General features: G+C 46.8%; 1 protein-coding gene across 1 annotated transcript in view; it reads left to right on the top strand.

Moving 5' to 3' along the window:
• Window positions 1-16,277, top strand: part of LOC144730833 (uncharacterized) — a 77,906-nt gene that overhangs the window by 52,330 nt on the left and 9,299 nt on the right. The window contains exons 3-8 of the mRNA XM_078611608.1: window positions 6,170-6,291; window positions 9,400-9,599; window positions 10,848-11,039; window positions 13,678-13,821; window positions 14,630-14,723; window positions 15,606-15,883. Coding sequence (XP_078467734.1) covers window positions 6,170-6,291; window positions 9,400-9,599; window positions 10,848-11,039; window positions 13,678-13,821; window positions 14,630-14,723; window positions 15,606-15,883 — 1,030 coding nt within the window. The remainder of the gene's footprint in view (window positions 1-6,169; window positions 6,292-9,399; window positions 9,600-10,847; window positions 11,040-13,677; window positions 13,822-14,629; window positions 14,724-15,605; window positions 15,884-16,277) is intronic.

The raw sequence follows: 16,277 nt of genomic DNA on the forward strand, positions 1-16,277 counted from the left end.
ATACTTATTTCAGATACAAATACATTTCTCCTTGTGGAATACAGAAATGGATTCTCTGCGAAATGTATTCGTCATACGCAAACACCGTGACCGTTGTTTGAGCGGAATAGATCTGTGGATGTCAGATTTGAGGCAGGTCTGAAGTGACGACTGGACATCTGTGAAAAAGAACTTCATAGCTCATCAGATTCCTCCAGTATAAATATTCTCATTCTGATTCTGACTGCGGAAGCACCTGACTGCATTCTCGTGACACACGTACAGCATGCAAAAGTATGACAATTACGAAGATCATGATGATTTACTGTTTACAGCTGTTATTGGGAGTACAGGTAGTCCCCGAGTTACGTAGTTCCGACTTACGATATTTCGATCTTGCGATGGCGATCGATACGACAAAATTGCCATCAACAACCTAAAATCGTTCAAGTATGCAGACGACGGACAGAATCTTGGTGAGTACAGTACAATATGATACGTTACGATACGTGCAATGCATGTGTGATACGTAGCTTCAGCGATTTCATTTTAAGGTTACCACGATACGATACGTTCAATGCATGTTAAGTTTTTATAGCAGATAGGATTGTTTCCTAAAAAAAACTTTCTATTAAATTGCAGTTCATATAGGTAGGCTAAGAATTTACCTTGGTTTTTTTACTTTACATTTTACTGTGCAATACAGTATTGTAATTAATAAATACATACGGTATATAGTTTATACAGTACGGTACTGTAAATTGCTCTGTTTGGCTAATTTATCACCATTCTTTAAGACTCTTGGGTAGGCTAGGCCATCTTCGACTTACGATATTTTCGACTTACGATGAGGTCGTCGTAACGCATCTCCATCGTAAGTAGAGGACTGCCTGTAATTTTGTTTCTTCCCTGGGCGCAAACATCGCTGCGTTCTTTCAAAACGAGCCCTCCTGATGTGGTGACGCCATCCGAACCGTAACGATGTAATGATAAAATGGCCAAAGACAGTCACTCGGGATCAGTTCAACATTGTGAAAAATTAATTATTATATTCTTGGTTCTTTCGGTAAAGTCACGTAGAATGGAAATAATAAAATTATAAAATAAACATAATAAAATAATTCTCACGACGTTTCTGTCGACAGACCTGTTCTTCACCTGAGGACGGCTGCTTGCGTTGTGGCCGAAACGTCGTGAGAATTATTTTATTATGTTTTATTTTTATTATTTTATTACTTCCCTTCTATGTGACTTTACCGAAAGAACCAAGAAGATGAATCCCTGCAGTCACGAAAGCTTTAAATCGAAATAAATTATTATGTTTTTATGCTGCCTTGCCGTATTCCTTTGATCGCATCACCCAGTTCTCTCTTCCGACTCACTTTCCAGCACTGCCTCTACAACAACATAAAAATTTGTAATTAAAAGCAGCAGGGCTCTCTTTAGAATACATTGCGGAGGCACTGCTTGTACGAGCAGAAAATCCGTTAATGATAAGGGGTTTTGAGGAGGGGGGGGGGGTGTGATTATTCACAGACGGCTGTTCAAACGCATCTTCATCTTCTCAGGGCGGCACCTTCCATGGTAACCGAAATGTGAGGGGAATAATTAAAATAAACCCCACCAGGCCCAGGCGTTGAATGAAACATCGGGGGCAGTTTCCATGGACGTGGCAAATTAATTAGGGGGTTGTGGGGCGTTCATTCTTTCTGTAATGAAAGGGGCGACTCGTCGCACATCAGCTGGTGGCTCGTGGAACATGCTGGATTGTCCGCGCCATGAACATTAAATCCTTCGTTATATCCATAATAGATATTTTTGGGTTAGATCGCGTAAATATAGATGTGTCGCACGCCGGTGTTTTTGGAGAGTAAACCCACGACGTTTACAATTCCGAGTACGACGTTTCGCCGGTAATCACAACCAGCCTCATCAGGCGGACGGCCAGAGTTGTGGAGAAATCCTCCTCCTGTTTCGGTCTTAAATGGAGGGTCGATGTGATGACATCACTTGTGAGCAATTTTTGCGCGAAGTGGGGGGGGGGGGGGGATTAATGAATGCATATAAAACACAGTCAGTATTATTTTTATTATTTTATTATCTCCATTCTACGTGACTTTACCGAAAGAACCAAGAAGATGAATCCCTGCAGTCACGAAAGCTTTAAATCGAAAAATTAAATCCTCCTCCTGTTTCGGTCTTAAATGGAGGGGGTAGATGTGATGTCGTCACTTGTGTGAGTCAATCAGATGCGAAGGTCAGAGGGGGGTGAGGGGGTCAATGTGTCTGCATATCCTTCGTTATAATTCGCTTGATAATTAAACTAAAACAATGGCAACTAATTGTAAATGTGTACGACAGTTATATGTTTGTTGCGTACTTCATAAATAAACTGATTGGGGTGGAGCGTTGACTTGTTTGGCACATTGCGCTATCAAGACTCGATGACCTGAGTTCGATTCCAGGCCACAGCTAACAGGAGTGTAGAGTGATATCTGAGACTGGTTGCTGGGCATCCCTGAACCCTTTCACCCCCCCCCCCCCCATGACCAACAAGGTGGTTAGGGAGGCCTTCATCTAGCAAATCATTAAGTTAGTATCTTCTTGGTTCTTTCGGTAAAGTCACGTAGAAGGGAAGTAATAAAATAATAAAAATAAAACATAATAAAATAATTCTCACGACGTTTCGGCCACAACGCAAGCAGCCGTCCTCAGGTGAAGACCAGGTCTGTCGGGGAGACCTTTACCGAAAGAACCAAGAAGATGAATCCCTGCAGTCACGAAAGCTTTAAATCGAAAATTAAGTTATTAGAGCATAAGTCTAAATCAGCCTGTGCTACTTGTGGTGCAGTGTTCCTCGGCAGCGCTTGATTAGCCCTCTCATGCGTCGTGTCCACTGTGGTAGACCGCTGTGATGTTTACGACGATACGTCAAGTTCTATTAACATTTGAAGGGCCTTGACTTAAAGCTTTCGTGACTGCAGGAATTCATATTCTTTGGGTCTTTCGGTGAAGTCACAGAGATAGGTTCAAACAAAATCCACGTGACTTTACCGAAAGACACAAAGAATATTTGAAGGGTCCCTTTGATGTTGAGCGGGATAACCTCGAGACTGCTTGCATGTTTTTTTTTGTCTCATTAGCAGATTGTGGTCAAGGGCGGCCCGTCCATTTAGGCCAACTCGATAGTCGCCTTGGGCGTCAAATTAAGTGGGGCGCCAAATTCGAGGGGGGGGGGGAAGACAAATTAAAAAAATACAATCAATTCCCGTGCGTGTACAGAGGAAATATGAATAATTAATTTCTCAACACTTATGATAATGTATTGGTTGGACAGACGGAACGGACAAACCGAATAATTATGCCTCTGTTAAAAAAAAAACCGCTTACAAAGACGTTAAATTGAAACTAGGGGCAAGATGTTTCCCAGTTTACCAAAAACCTCAGCCTAGATCTGCCCTTGGGGTTTTGGGGCGCCGATTGCACTGGTTCGCCTAGGCCCGAGGGCACCAGTTGCTGGCAGCAGCTCGTCTAGGGCGACCCTCGAGTGCCACGACCCCTTCAGCAAATGTCACCGACTTGCCCCGCGCATTATAGGCAAGGAGCACCCTCCAGAACAACGTGTTACACACATTTTTACTCGTTATATTGGTCACATTTCGTCATCTTTCGAGCAAACATTGGCTTGGGCAGCGTGAGCGTGATCGACGTGGTTGCTAAAACACGTGTCCACCACCATGGTGAACGAGAAAAATTATGTTTTGCTCTGTTCACGAATCGAAGTAAAATCTTCTGTTTCGCAAATGTTATGGACACGTCGACGTTTGCGATTGTGAGCATGGGAATGCATCGTTTACGGTGTCTGTACATGACGTAGAGATTGTATCGTGTTTTTGTACTGTTTGTTCTTGTAACGTTCTTGCTCGCCCCTGCTGGACATCTGTGAAAAAGAGCTTTATAGCTTATCGGATTCCTCCGGTAAAATACAGATTCTGATTCTGCATTACTTTCCAACGATACTCACCTCAGGAAGTAAAAACAAAGCCCTCTGAAATCTAGATTTGAAGTTTTCGTGACTGCAGGGATCCATACTCTTTGGTTCTTTCGGTAAAGTCACGTGGGTAGAAAATAAAATAAATAAAACCCTCTGATTGGTACTTAACGGGCCTGAAAGGGGATTGGTTAGAGGCGGGGAAATGGATGAAGGGGATTGGAGGAGAAATTCGAAATGAAAAGGGCGGGAAACGGAGGATGATTGACAGGGAGGTCGGTTGGGATCCGTTAGAGAAAGTGGGAAGGTGATTGGCTGGAGGGGAAGTGGGTCAAGGAACCTTCGAGAAAGGGGCTTGAGGGATATATAAGGAGGGGGGAAACGCGAGAAGCTCGAGACACTTGAAGTGAAGGGAATCTTTGAAGACTGTGTCTCGTGCTGGAAGAAATAAAGACTGCCATTAATGAAGATGACCGTGTTGGGTGTCACTACAATTATATGCAAGCGTCACCTCGAGGCCAATCGGATGAACGAGGCAGGGGCAAGACCGACAGTACAAACAAAACTGGACAAAAGAGATGAAAAATGACTAATTCTCAAATGAAACCATTACCCCGAGTCTTAATGGTTCATGCAATCGCAAGCGGAGCAAGTGAATTGTTACAGACTTTAATATGTACACTGCTTCACAACCCGTACCTGCACTGCTTTGAAATCCAACACTGACCAGCGTGTTGAGGTTATAATAAACAAATACAAAGGTATGGTCACAATTCACAGAGCATGGAGATGCCTTCATCCAGCGGCGGATGTACCCATACCTATACTGGACGCTCAGTTATTATGACTTTCATGCTTCTACATTCAATTTTAAAAAGCTATATTTCGATGAAGGTCACCCCACACGCCGTGTCGATTATGGGGGTTGTTTGACCATACCTCACCAAGCTGGTCAACGTGAATTAGTGAAGAGGGAGTCTTGGATGAGTTCAGATTATATCTCGCCGGTGGCATTAGCCATCACGGGAATCACTCGGGTTGCTAGGCCCATCCTGCGATGCGCTGATTTCTCCGCCTACGCTCTCCATTTAATTTTTTTTCATATTTGCTGCTAATTGCAGGGTTCTACAATGCAATTTGGATTCGTGTTGCGGCTTCTAAATGCAACCGCATCAAGACGCTGTGCAGAACACGGCGCATATTAATTTTAATGCGGAAGAGTCATAGGTAGATGAAACAATGCGGGACCTGATGCCCGGACTCGAAATAGCCCAAAGGGAGTGGAAATCACGGATGGCGAGGGGGGGGGGGGCAAGAGTTCCAGGCAATGGGGACAGCAGAGGAGAATGAGCGACTCCCTACTTTGCGAATGTTACCTAAGGACCCCAAGAGAAAGCCTTGGTTGCTGGAGCACAGAGTGCCTGGAGGAGAGGAGAGTGAGATGGGAGTTCAGAGAGAGGTAGGGGACAACGTGTTGGAGGAGTTGAGAGAGATGGAGACGTAGGTACGTTCATAGAGGACCTTCAAGATGGGGATTGCGATCTTGTCATCGATCCAGGTTAGCAGCCAGTGGAGAGATCTGCAATTGCGATGACGTGATCACATTTACAAGCGTGGACGTGATGCACGGCAGCGTGATTTTAGATTATCTTCAGTTTGGCGATGAGGAATTTGAGGGTGGGCCACAGAGGAGACAGTTTCAGTCGTCGAGTCAGGATGTGATGTTAGGGGTTTTAGGCCAGATGTGGTGGTACAGAAAAGGATACTTGAATCTACCTTCATCTGTAAAGAGCTTTCAGTGTTATCGCCTCATATGCATGGGAGTTTCTCCATGTTCTCTGGTCCCCCTCCCCATATTCAATGTATTGTTTTTATTTCTTTCAAACCTTCCCATGAGTTAAAATTCCTGGAGACTGCGATGATTTTATTTTTTTGGATAGATAATTTTACAGATGCCTTAGAGACAGAATGTGACCAAGAAAATTACCGCCTGCGTGGAGATGGAGCGACGAAAGATAATTCCACGTGCAGGAGTGTGACATTGTGGCATCGCAGCATTGCGAGCGACGGCGACGGCATGGACATGTCTTGACCAGGCAGCCAATAGACGATGGCTAATGATGATGACGATGAAATTCCCTTATTATGGTTGTTGTTGGTAATTGTGCTGCTGGGTTGTTACCTGTCCTGAATCCACAGCAATGCCCCGTATCTCCTGGCTGCATCCTTGGCTCGCTCCACGGCCGCCGAGGTGCTGGCCTCTGACCTGTCCTCGTGCCTCTGCCCCGCACAAATCAAGGAGGGCACTGAGGAACCACTGTGTAAGTGTGCACTCAATACATCATCCTCCGCTTCACCATGCTAGATGTTGCTGTCAGCTACAGAGGGTTTTCTCTTGATCCAAACCCCTCTGCATTCCCTGAGTGTCCTTGCTCCATGTTCTGATTATGTACAGTGTATTGATTATGTACGGTGTATTATCAGGCCAATGGGATCTCTCTACCTGCCTGCATAGAGGTCTGCCTCTTAGCTTTTCGCATGTTAATTTACATCGCTTTCATTTCCATAACCATATCAAACATGTGATCTATTTATCTAGCAACTCCTGACTGAGCAGTTAAGATGTTTACTGCGCACAATTGGGGGGGGGGGGGGCAAAGCATAAGATATTTTTGTGTGCCCGACCCATCCCCCCACTCCCCCTTTCAATGAGTCAGATATTCATGAGATAACGGAGGAGATACAGACAAGAGATAAATACTTAGGGAGATAAATGGAATGTCGACAAATGCAGTTTCCGTGAGACGATCAAAGAGATGCGCATACAAGAGAAGAGCGACATTAATTTTATATGTAAGTTGGCATGCTGTGTTTATGAGGATTTGAATTTGAGCTGATATTTAAGACACCCATATATTTTTCATGAATCAGGGCTGCTGAGCTGCTTGGAGGCCTCAGCTTTTGTTTCGTTTGATTATGCCCAGCACCGCCACTTGGTACAATAGTAATACAATTGGTTGTTTATCAAAGAAAGCCTTGATTTCTAGAGAATACTATCCCAGGGTTCGGCAACCCAAATAACAAGAAGAGACATTTTTTTCAAATTCGGTAAAAAAATAAACCAACATTTCAAGAGACGCAATGCATTACGGTGAATACGATGCGGTGGGCTCCTTAATAAATAACGGTCACGAAGCAGCTCCTTAATGAGCCGCAGGTTGTTGACCCCAGTACTAGAGGATAATGTATCGGCACACGGATGGGTTCACAAACACACGTGCAGTACTGCCATCTCCTGGCTACCTCACAAACCGGTCTGATACAGGAGTTTCACAAAATCGTAGAATGCACTTCTTATCTCAAGTTTTGTATTGCCAGGTTCTACATGCCATGTTTAAACTGCTGGATGATATCTTCCCCAAGCCATTGTCATCTCAAAATTTGAATCTTTATTCATACTGAAGGAATCCGATGAGCAATAAAGCTCTTTTTCACAGATGTCTAGTAAGGGTGGGTCAGAAAGTTACAACAACAAACAGTACAAAACACGATAGGGGTGCAAAGTATAGGAATGGTAAACACATCGCTAATATATATATTTACGTTTATTTGACCAGGTAAGGCCCACTGAGCTATTACTTATTTTTCAGTAGCGACCTGGCCACAAATGACAGCTCATTGAACTGGCGTATCATGTGGAAATTTACAGCAGCCGGATAATCTAAACGCACGTTTCTAAATGTGGAGGGAAAAATCGAAGGACTCGAATAACAAAAATCCACACGACTACGGGGAGAACACGCAAACCCCAAAATATACAACAGGCGTCAGGGTTGGTATCGGTCCTGCAATGTAACAATCCACGAAGCACTGCACGTGAGCAAATGTATAAATCAATATTCTGATTCTAATAAGTATAAAACACCGCCGATTGTCCCTCCTAGCGACGTGTCCTCCCCAAGCCTGCTTATTTGTCTTAACAGTTAATGTGACGCCTTTATGAGCATTTATTTTCCCATCCACATGTTTCCTCTTTTTGTCTCAGGCGTCATTTCAAGCATGCTTCAGTCATACAGGAACGTATTAGTAAACTGGGAGATTGCTTGAATTTGTGACATCAAACCATTCTTATCTCATACTTAACATTTAATGAACATTCCATTCCAAAACCAGAGAGAAACGATGCTAAATTATGTTTACAATGTCACGTTCTGCATTTGACTCAATTTCATGGCTATTTGAATAATGGAGCCATTCCATTTGCCAGAAGCGATGTTCATGTGACCTTGTCTACACGCATCAGCAAAGATGCCCAAATTATTTATTCGCTGTCTCAGCACACTGTGGGTAATGGAAAAAAATGGAAAAAAGGTAAGGCATCTCTTTCATCGTTTATATAAAACAGCACTTGATCCACCCACCACCGACGCGCAATTGCAGATCAATGAAAAGTGTAAAGGTGCAACCCTACACTTTTACCCCCATTGCTGGCAGAAAAGGGCCTAATTTTATTCTAATTTTGGCCTACTCTTCCACGCAGACCTGCACCTTTTGTAAGCGTTGGGATTATCCACAATTTACCCCACAGCACGCAAACTGTGGTCGGGTAAAGTTCTGGCTGGTGAGAAACGGGCGGAATTCAAGTAACCTTACCCAATGTTGCAGCTGCTGTGCTGCACGGTCAAACCAGTGACCTCTAAATTGCGAGTCCAAGTTCATAACCATTACGCCACGGCAGCTTCCTCCAGACGGATCAATGTTGCGTTTGAAACACTTGCGACCTGTTTTGATCGCAATTGAATGTTGTCAGCAGTTTGTGCCCTCATAATGGAGGCGACCGAGTCACCTCACAATGCCATATTTATTGATTTTATCTTGTAAGGTAGTGTTAATGTTGCACTTGGAGACTTATTTTATATGTGCCAGATATTGTAAGGGCCATGAACAGCATTGATGTACAAAAATAGTTAAACATTGCCCCGCCAAATCACTGGGAGCAGTCAGAAAATTGTATTGTCCTTGAATTTTAAGAACTCTAATTAATTAATGTATAACTTTCAAGAAAAAAATCATCTAACTTTAGACAGCGGGCGTGGAGGGGTGGTTGACGTGCGGGCAAGACTATAGAACTGTTACAAGATTTAGCTCCAATGAGGTCTACCACTTCATAATAGCTGGCAAACTTACGTTTTTTTTTTTGTTAATCCATTAATTCATGTTAGCTGCACTAATCGGGTGCTAGAGGGGAGTATTTTGGACCTGGCCACACCACTGCATTCAGTCACCTGTTGTCTTTCAAGTAGTTGAACACATGGTGATTAAAGTTTCGTGTCGACTACTGTTTGGTTTCCCGCCAAAGGTATTGGAAGTTCCTATTCGGTCCGCAGTAAGGCTTCCCACCCCCCCTCTCTTTCCGAACACCCGCTCAGTGTACGACTCGGTGAAGCTGGCGCGCCTGGTGTTCGCCAAGCTGCGCGAGGTGTGCGTGGCGTGGCAGAAGGAGCCGCCCGCGCTCTCTCGCCAGCGCCGCAGCTTCCAGATCTCGCTGCACGCCATCAAGAACACGCGGCGCAAGATGGAGGACCGCCATGTCATCTTCCAGGACCTCAATGCCCTCTTCACCAGCGAGGTGCAGTCAAGGGGTTTACTTGGTCGTGGTTTTTTTACTTTTTTTTTTTAAACAAACAATTGCTGAGTACAGGTCCGAAGGCAGTGGCCACCCCTGTCATGTAAATGTGGACTGTCCATAGGTCCCTTTATGACCACCAATGTTCAGGTGTCTTAAAGTATTTTAAAAAACACAGATATTGAGGCATTTCATTTCTTTCTGGCCTCACTCGACATGGGCAATGGCTGGGGCTAGCTGAGTAGTGGGCAGGGTCATGTAGCCACCACATGCCCAGCCACCACATGCCCAAGCAGCTTCTGTTTGGCCGCATAGAGGGGGCTTAACTTAACGTGTACGACACGGGCTGGATAAGAGATGGACTCATGCGGTACGGAAGGATGTGGAGCTGAGTGGACTTGCACCAGGGGTGTCAAGATCAGCCTCTATGAAGGAGGCTCGTGAAGGACGCTACTGGGCAGTTGGAGGCAGTCACCCTCCAGCAGAAACGGAGGGCAGTGGAGTGACGCTCACAACAACGAGCTGAGCGCCGGGCGGCTAAAACGCAGCAAGTTGTCACAGTACAGTCAGTCAACCCATGGCACCTGGGTCTGTCCCTTGACCTCCTGTCAGCGAGCCTTTGACACTTCACATGGCCTTAAAGTGCACCTGGCCTAACACATGGCCGTGGTAAGGTCACTGTCACTTAGTAGCAAATGGCGGGGATTGTTATTGGTAATGGGCCGAGATTGGATGATGAGTAGGCAGGGCGAACATCAGAGAGATGGAGGAGGCCGCTTCTCTATGTGTGGGGCGGGCTACTGATTGAGTGCATGTTGCTCTTTAAAGTGGAATGGCAGAGGGAAGGCGCCATCAGCTCACCACGTGTCCCATCTTCTTGGTTCTTTCGGTAAAGTCACGTAGAAGGGAAGTAATAAAATAATAAAAATAAAACATAATAAAATAATTCTCACGAAGTTTCGGCCACAACGCAAGCAGCCGTCCTCAGGTGAAAACCAGGTCTGTCGAGGCGACAGCGTCTGAATGAAACAGCACCATGCTTGGAGCATATATTTAAGCTGGGTTGGAAGTGGGGGAAAGGGCGCCTTGACAAAAGAATTTGCATATCTCTTGAGAGCCTCCCAGACATTGATTTGGTTGGCCTTCACGCACTCCGCTTCCGCACGCGAAGGCGTCCGCCCGCTCCGACCCTCGCCACGCGCCGGGCGTGCGACCGTGTGTGCATGCGCGCCGTGGTGCCGTGTGTTGCAGGAGGAGGAGGACGACCAGGCGTACTTTGCGATATTCGACGGCCACGGAGGCGTCGACGCCGCCATCTACGCGGCAACGCACCTGCACGTGAGCCTGGCACGCGAGGGCTCGTTCCGCCGCGACCCCCTGGAGGCACTGCGCCGGGCGTTCTGCCAGACGGACCAGCGCTTCGTGCTCAAGGCTCGCCAGGAGGTGTGTGGAGTTGGAGGAGCGGGACGCCGCTGCGGCGTCTGGAGATGCAAGACGCGGTCGAGCAGCACGTGGGGGGCATACACGGCCGGGCCGTGGCTTCGTTTCATGCGGCCCTGGGGCCACAATGGAGTGACCACCTCTTCCTGGTGTTGTTCACAAGAGAACAGTGGTGGTTCACAATGGCCAATGTGGTTCAGAATTGGCCAGTGTAGTTCGCAATCGCCAGTGTGGTTCACAATGGCCAGTATGGGTTGAAATTGGCCAATACCCAGTGTGGTTCAGAATTGGCCCGTGTGGTCCACAATGGCCAGTGTAGTTTGCAATCGCCGGTATGGTTAACAAATGGCCACTGTGATTCGCATTCGCCACTGTGGTTCGAAGTTGATCAGTGTGGTTCACAATGGCCATTGTGGTTCACAATGGCCAGTGTGGGTTGAAATTGGCCATTGTGCTTCACGATGGCCAGTGGTGGTTCGTATTTGGCCAGTGTGGTTCACAATGGCCAGTGTGGTTTGCAGTGGTGAGTATTGTTCACAATTTTAGTTGCCAATTTTTTTGCTCACATAGCTGTCCTGAAAAATTCTCAAGCCTTCACAGGACATTAAATGCCCTGGTTTTTGTCAGTTGCAGGATCATACGCCACTCAAGACAATACATTTATGGGTAACTCTGCCCTCTGCTGGTATCGTGAGACAGTCTTCTTTCCACGCTATATTGCCTGGATTTTTGTACCTCAAGAGGTGGCAATCTTTGGCCATACGAGGCCTTGTAATGTATTAATGACCCACACTGCATCTTAGCCGCACTAATCTGGTACTAGAAGGGGGTATTTTCATCCTGACAACACTGCGTTTATATCATTCGTCTGTGCGAGAGGCGTTTGCATTGAGGTGTGTTAACATGTGGCACACCAAGCATTGGAACGTCATATTCGGTCGTCGGTAAATGTTCCCCACCTCTGGTTTTGATGGTATCTAAACCACCAGCGGTGGCGCAATGCTTAGCGCACTTTGCTGTGAATCCTTTGGCCTGAGTGACATTTCTGGCCACGGCCCAGCGTCAGTGTCCAGTGACATCAGAAACTATTCCTCGTTCCAACTTCACTAAACCCGCACTGAGCAGCGTGGTGAAGTATGGTCAAACAACCACCGTGACTGACGTGGCCTTCATCCAGCAGTAGATGGGCAGAGGGCTGTAAATTGTTTGATTACAATAATCCCTCCACCTGTTCGCTGTGGCGTTGGCAAGCCACGTCGCGTAGCTACTTGAGTGTCCCAAGTGTTTTTTCCAACATCTCAGCTGTGATTGTTCAGAGTGATTCTGTTACCTGCTGTTGACGATTGATCATCGAGGAATATGTTGCCAACGTTTCAACCGCACGGTTAAAACTACATTTAAAAACAAAAAAGACAATGGAATTTTTCATCTAAGAACATCCCGTTATTTACAGCCCTTTGGCAACAAAAACGCCTTTCTATGTCGTGTCAGTCATTGGGGTCATTTGACCTTTCTTCAGGTCAGCGTGGGTTTGGGGTGCAGGGTCAGTTCAGATTTCACTCGGCACCGTGGCCGGGAATCGAACTTGGGTCCACGATGTCATAGTGCAGTACACAAACCAATGCACTACAACTCCACCAATATTTTGCAATTCGTAATGTACAGGACAGTACTGTAACGGGATTGTATTTTTACATTGAAATGTACAAATTGCATTTTTTGTGAAAGCAAACAGAAAGTACACGCAGTAGTAAAAGCTAGAATTGAGATAACTGTAAGTATGATGACGCCTAGGATTATTGGAGTGTAATTAACATTCATCAGATGGAACATGCTGAATCAACTGGTCAGCTATTCACCCCCTTCCACGGTTCAGTGAATCGTCTTGAAATGCGGTTATGGTCAGTCAGAATCTTATTTTGTCTCACCATCTCAGGTCGTGCAGAGTCTATAGTGGCTGCAAGGTTTCCGTGAACAAGTCATCACGTTAATAGACCAGGAAAAATCAATTCAGAGGTTGACTAAACCCATCTTCATCCATCTCTGGTGGATGATGATGGGTTTAATTTGTGGAAAGTCAGAGGGGGGGGGGGCATGAGAGGAACTCTCTGAAGAGGCCGAGGGGGGCTGAGATGGGGGGGGGGGCATAATCTGGGGCTTTAAAAAAAAAGCATTTTCGTCAGCTCTGGAAACGTGACCAATTTTTTTGCCAAAAATGTTTGATGGTCTCGGAACCACTTATTTTTTTGCTCGCGCGCGCAAATTGTGCCCTGCAGACCCCCCCCACCCCCCTCGAGCTGCGTGCCCGATTTCCGCTCGTGAGTCGTTGTGACACTCGGCACGCGCCCCGTGCCCTCAAAGTTTCATTTATCAGGCATAGCCCTGTGAGCCATGCGGCTCTTGAGTCGGGTAACAACGCAACAAAACAAAATATGAACAGAGAACATCTTAAAGCGACGACGCGCAAACAGAAACATCCTGTTTAACACGTAGCAGGCTTTCGCGACCAATATTATTCATAATCAACGTTTTTGGGTTTAGATCGCGTTATTTATAAATGTGTCGTAACCCTCCACCACCCGACACGGCCAATCGGTAAAAAAGTGTCACGAAACATCCTGGCTTGCGGCGCTCCCGTCAGAACTGGCGCTGCGGCTCTACGGGCGTGGTGACCCTGATCCGGGGCAACGAACTGCACGTGGCGTGGCTCGGAGACTCGCAGGTGATCCTCGTGAGGAAGGGCAGCCCCGTGGAGCTCATGTCTCCGCACAAGCCCGACCGCGAGGTGACCTCACTCACTTGTTGTCTTCTTAAAATAAAATAATTCTCACGACGTTTCGGCTACAACGCAAGCAGCCGTCTTCAGGTGAAAATAAAGCAGACGGCTGCTTTATTTTATTATGTTTTGTTTTTGTTATTTTATTACTTCCCTTCTACGTGACTTTACCGAAAGAACCAAGAAGATGAATCCCTGCAGTCACGAAAGCTTTAAATCGAAATTTTTGTCTTCTGTTGTATACACTGGTGGTAACGGGCTTTGCATCGGCTTCAGTGTCACACCCACAGGAGTTCAAGTATACACGGTTTACGAATGATGAAGATTGTGTTTTAACATGAGAGTCAGCAATGTATATCTGACCCAACTCTTTGAGTGAATCTAAGCAACCTCTGGGTTGCAATTTTTTTGGGAAATCCAAATTCAAAATGCATAGCTATCGACCCCTTATCAGTGCCTACCTCATTACAGACCAATTCAGACCGTATCGGTCACCCCGTGCCTTTATAAATCTCAACGTTCATCCCACAATGTCCCATCACAATTGAAAAACACAAACAAATAGACCTTTTTTTGCCCGTATTGAGACGGCTGTACGCTGTATGGACCTGAAAACGAAATTTCCCTGTACAACAATACGGGTATGGAAATGTAGGTTTTCTAGTTTTTGTGCTATGAAGGGTGGTGTACAGCCTGAACGAGAACCCTGGTGGAGTGCTCGCAGTACGTGGCGTTGTGACTTTGCGGTGCGACATGATGTTTTGACATGGTGGTGGTGGTGCGTGCGTTTGTTTGCGTGCGTGCCCGAATGCTGCAGGATGAGAAGAAGAGGATAGAGGCTCTGGGAGGCTGCGTCATTTGGTTTGGAGCCTGGAGGGTGAACGGGACGCTGTCCGTGTCGAGGGCAATCGGTGGGTCACGTGGTCACGTAGTTCAGCATATCGATCGTTTGAGGTGGTCGCCGGGTCGCTCAAAGGTTGGAGCGCTGAGCAGGCACCGCCGACATTCTTGATTTGAATTCAGGTAGCCAAGGTGAGTGACTTGATTGGTCTCAGTCCAGTCACCAATGTCTGCACACAAAACTAACGGCACTTTGTGCTTTATTTATCTAAATGCCAGCTCTGAGAAATAAAATAAAAAAATCAGTTGATTTTGTCCAAGAGATGAAAGGTCGTCACTTGATGGGATTTCAAATATCCGCTTCCATGTGGACCATTCTCTGACAAAAAGGGTTACACTACCAGGCGAAAGTTCCAAGTGGATTCTTGGTCTCATAACCTGACCCCATTGGGGTTAAAGGTTGGGGAAACGAAACAAATACAAAATAAATAACACATTCAATAAAAAAAATTAACACAAAGATCCCCCGTATCGACTTGATAGACTGTTGAAACAAGCGCTGTTAGCGAGGACTTATGAAGGCCGGCACGGCACACGAGAGGGTGGGTGGCCAGCACCATGCCCGGCCACCTTTATCTCCCCAGTGGCGATGTTTACTACACACTGCACCAGCCATTCATTTGAGGCTGAGTCGACCTAGTTGGAGGCCCAGGACCGATTCAGATAATCATCACTGGTGTTGGCCGTGACCGGGAATCGAACTCGGGTTCATGGGTCCGTAGAGTAGCGCGCTAACTGCTGCACTACCGCTCCCCACACATTCAATCCACACACTCGCACGCACGCACGCGCGCACACGTGTTGTTCATCTGGCCTGGCGTCGCACAGCACATGGCGCAAGCCACCCACCCGTACGCCTCGTGTCTCCACCCGCGTCCCCACCACCGCCGCAGGCGACATGGAGCACAAGCCGTACGTGTCGTGCGACGCCGACTGCGCCACGTTCCCGCTGGACGGCAGCGAGGACTACCTGCTGCTGGCGTGTGACGGCTTCTACGACACGGTGCAGCCCGACGAGGCGGCGCGCATCGTGGGCGAGCACCTGCGCGAGAACGACGGGGACCCCGCCATGCTGGCGCACCGGCTGGTGGCTTCGGCGCGCGACGCCGGCTCCAGCGACAACATCACGGTCCTCGTCGTCTTCCTGAGAGACGCGCGCGACGTCATGCAGGTGGCGGTGGCGGCGGCACACGGCACGCATGACGCGGGACATGTGCCACGGCACACGGGAGATGTGACACGGGACGTGTGACAAGGGACACGGCACACGGAACACGTAGCATGGCACACGGGACACCACCAGACTGCGCCATCTGCATCGCCGTCTGATCGTTTTCCCCGCATCGTATTGTCATACAGGGCTGAAGATTCGGGGATGGGAATGGGAGAATAAATATAATAGCATCACATAACGCTGTACATTCATTATGGAGAGGGATCACATCGCATATACAGCCACTACCAAAGCAAATTTAAATCCTACTACCCAAGCAAAATAAAAAAATTAGTAGACAAATTAAGTAATGGCACCAAAGCAAAAAGAACTAACAACAACAAAAGTTATG

The sequence above is a fragment of the Lampetra planeri genome, chromosome 37, assembly GCF_965212315.1.
Source record: "Lampetra planeri chromosome 37, kcLamPlan1.2.h2, whole genome shotgun sequence".
Classification (NCBI taxonomy): Eukaryota; Metazoa; Chordata; class Hyperoartia; order Petromyzontiformes; family Petromyzontidae; genus Lampetra; species Lampetra planeri.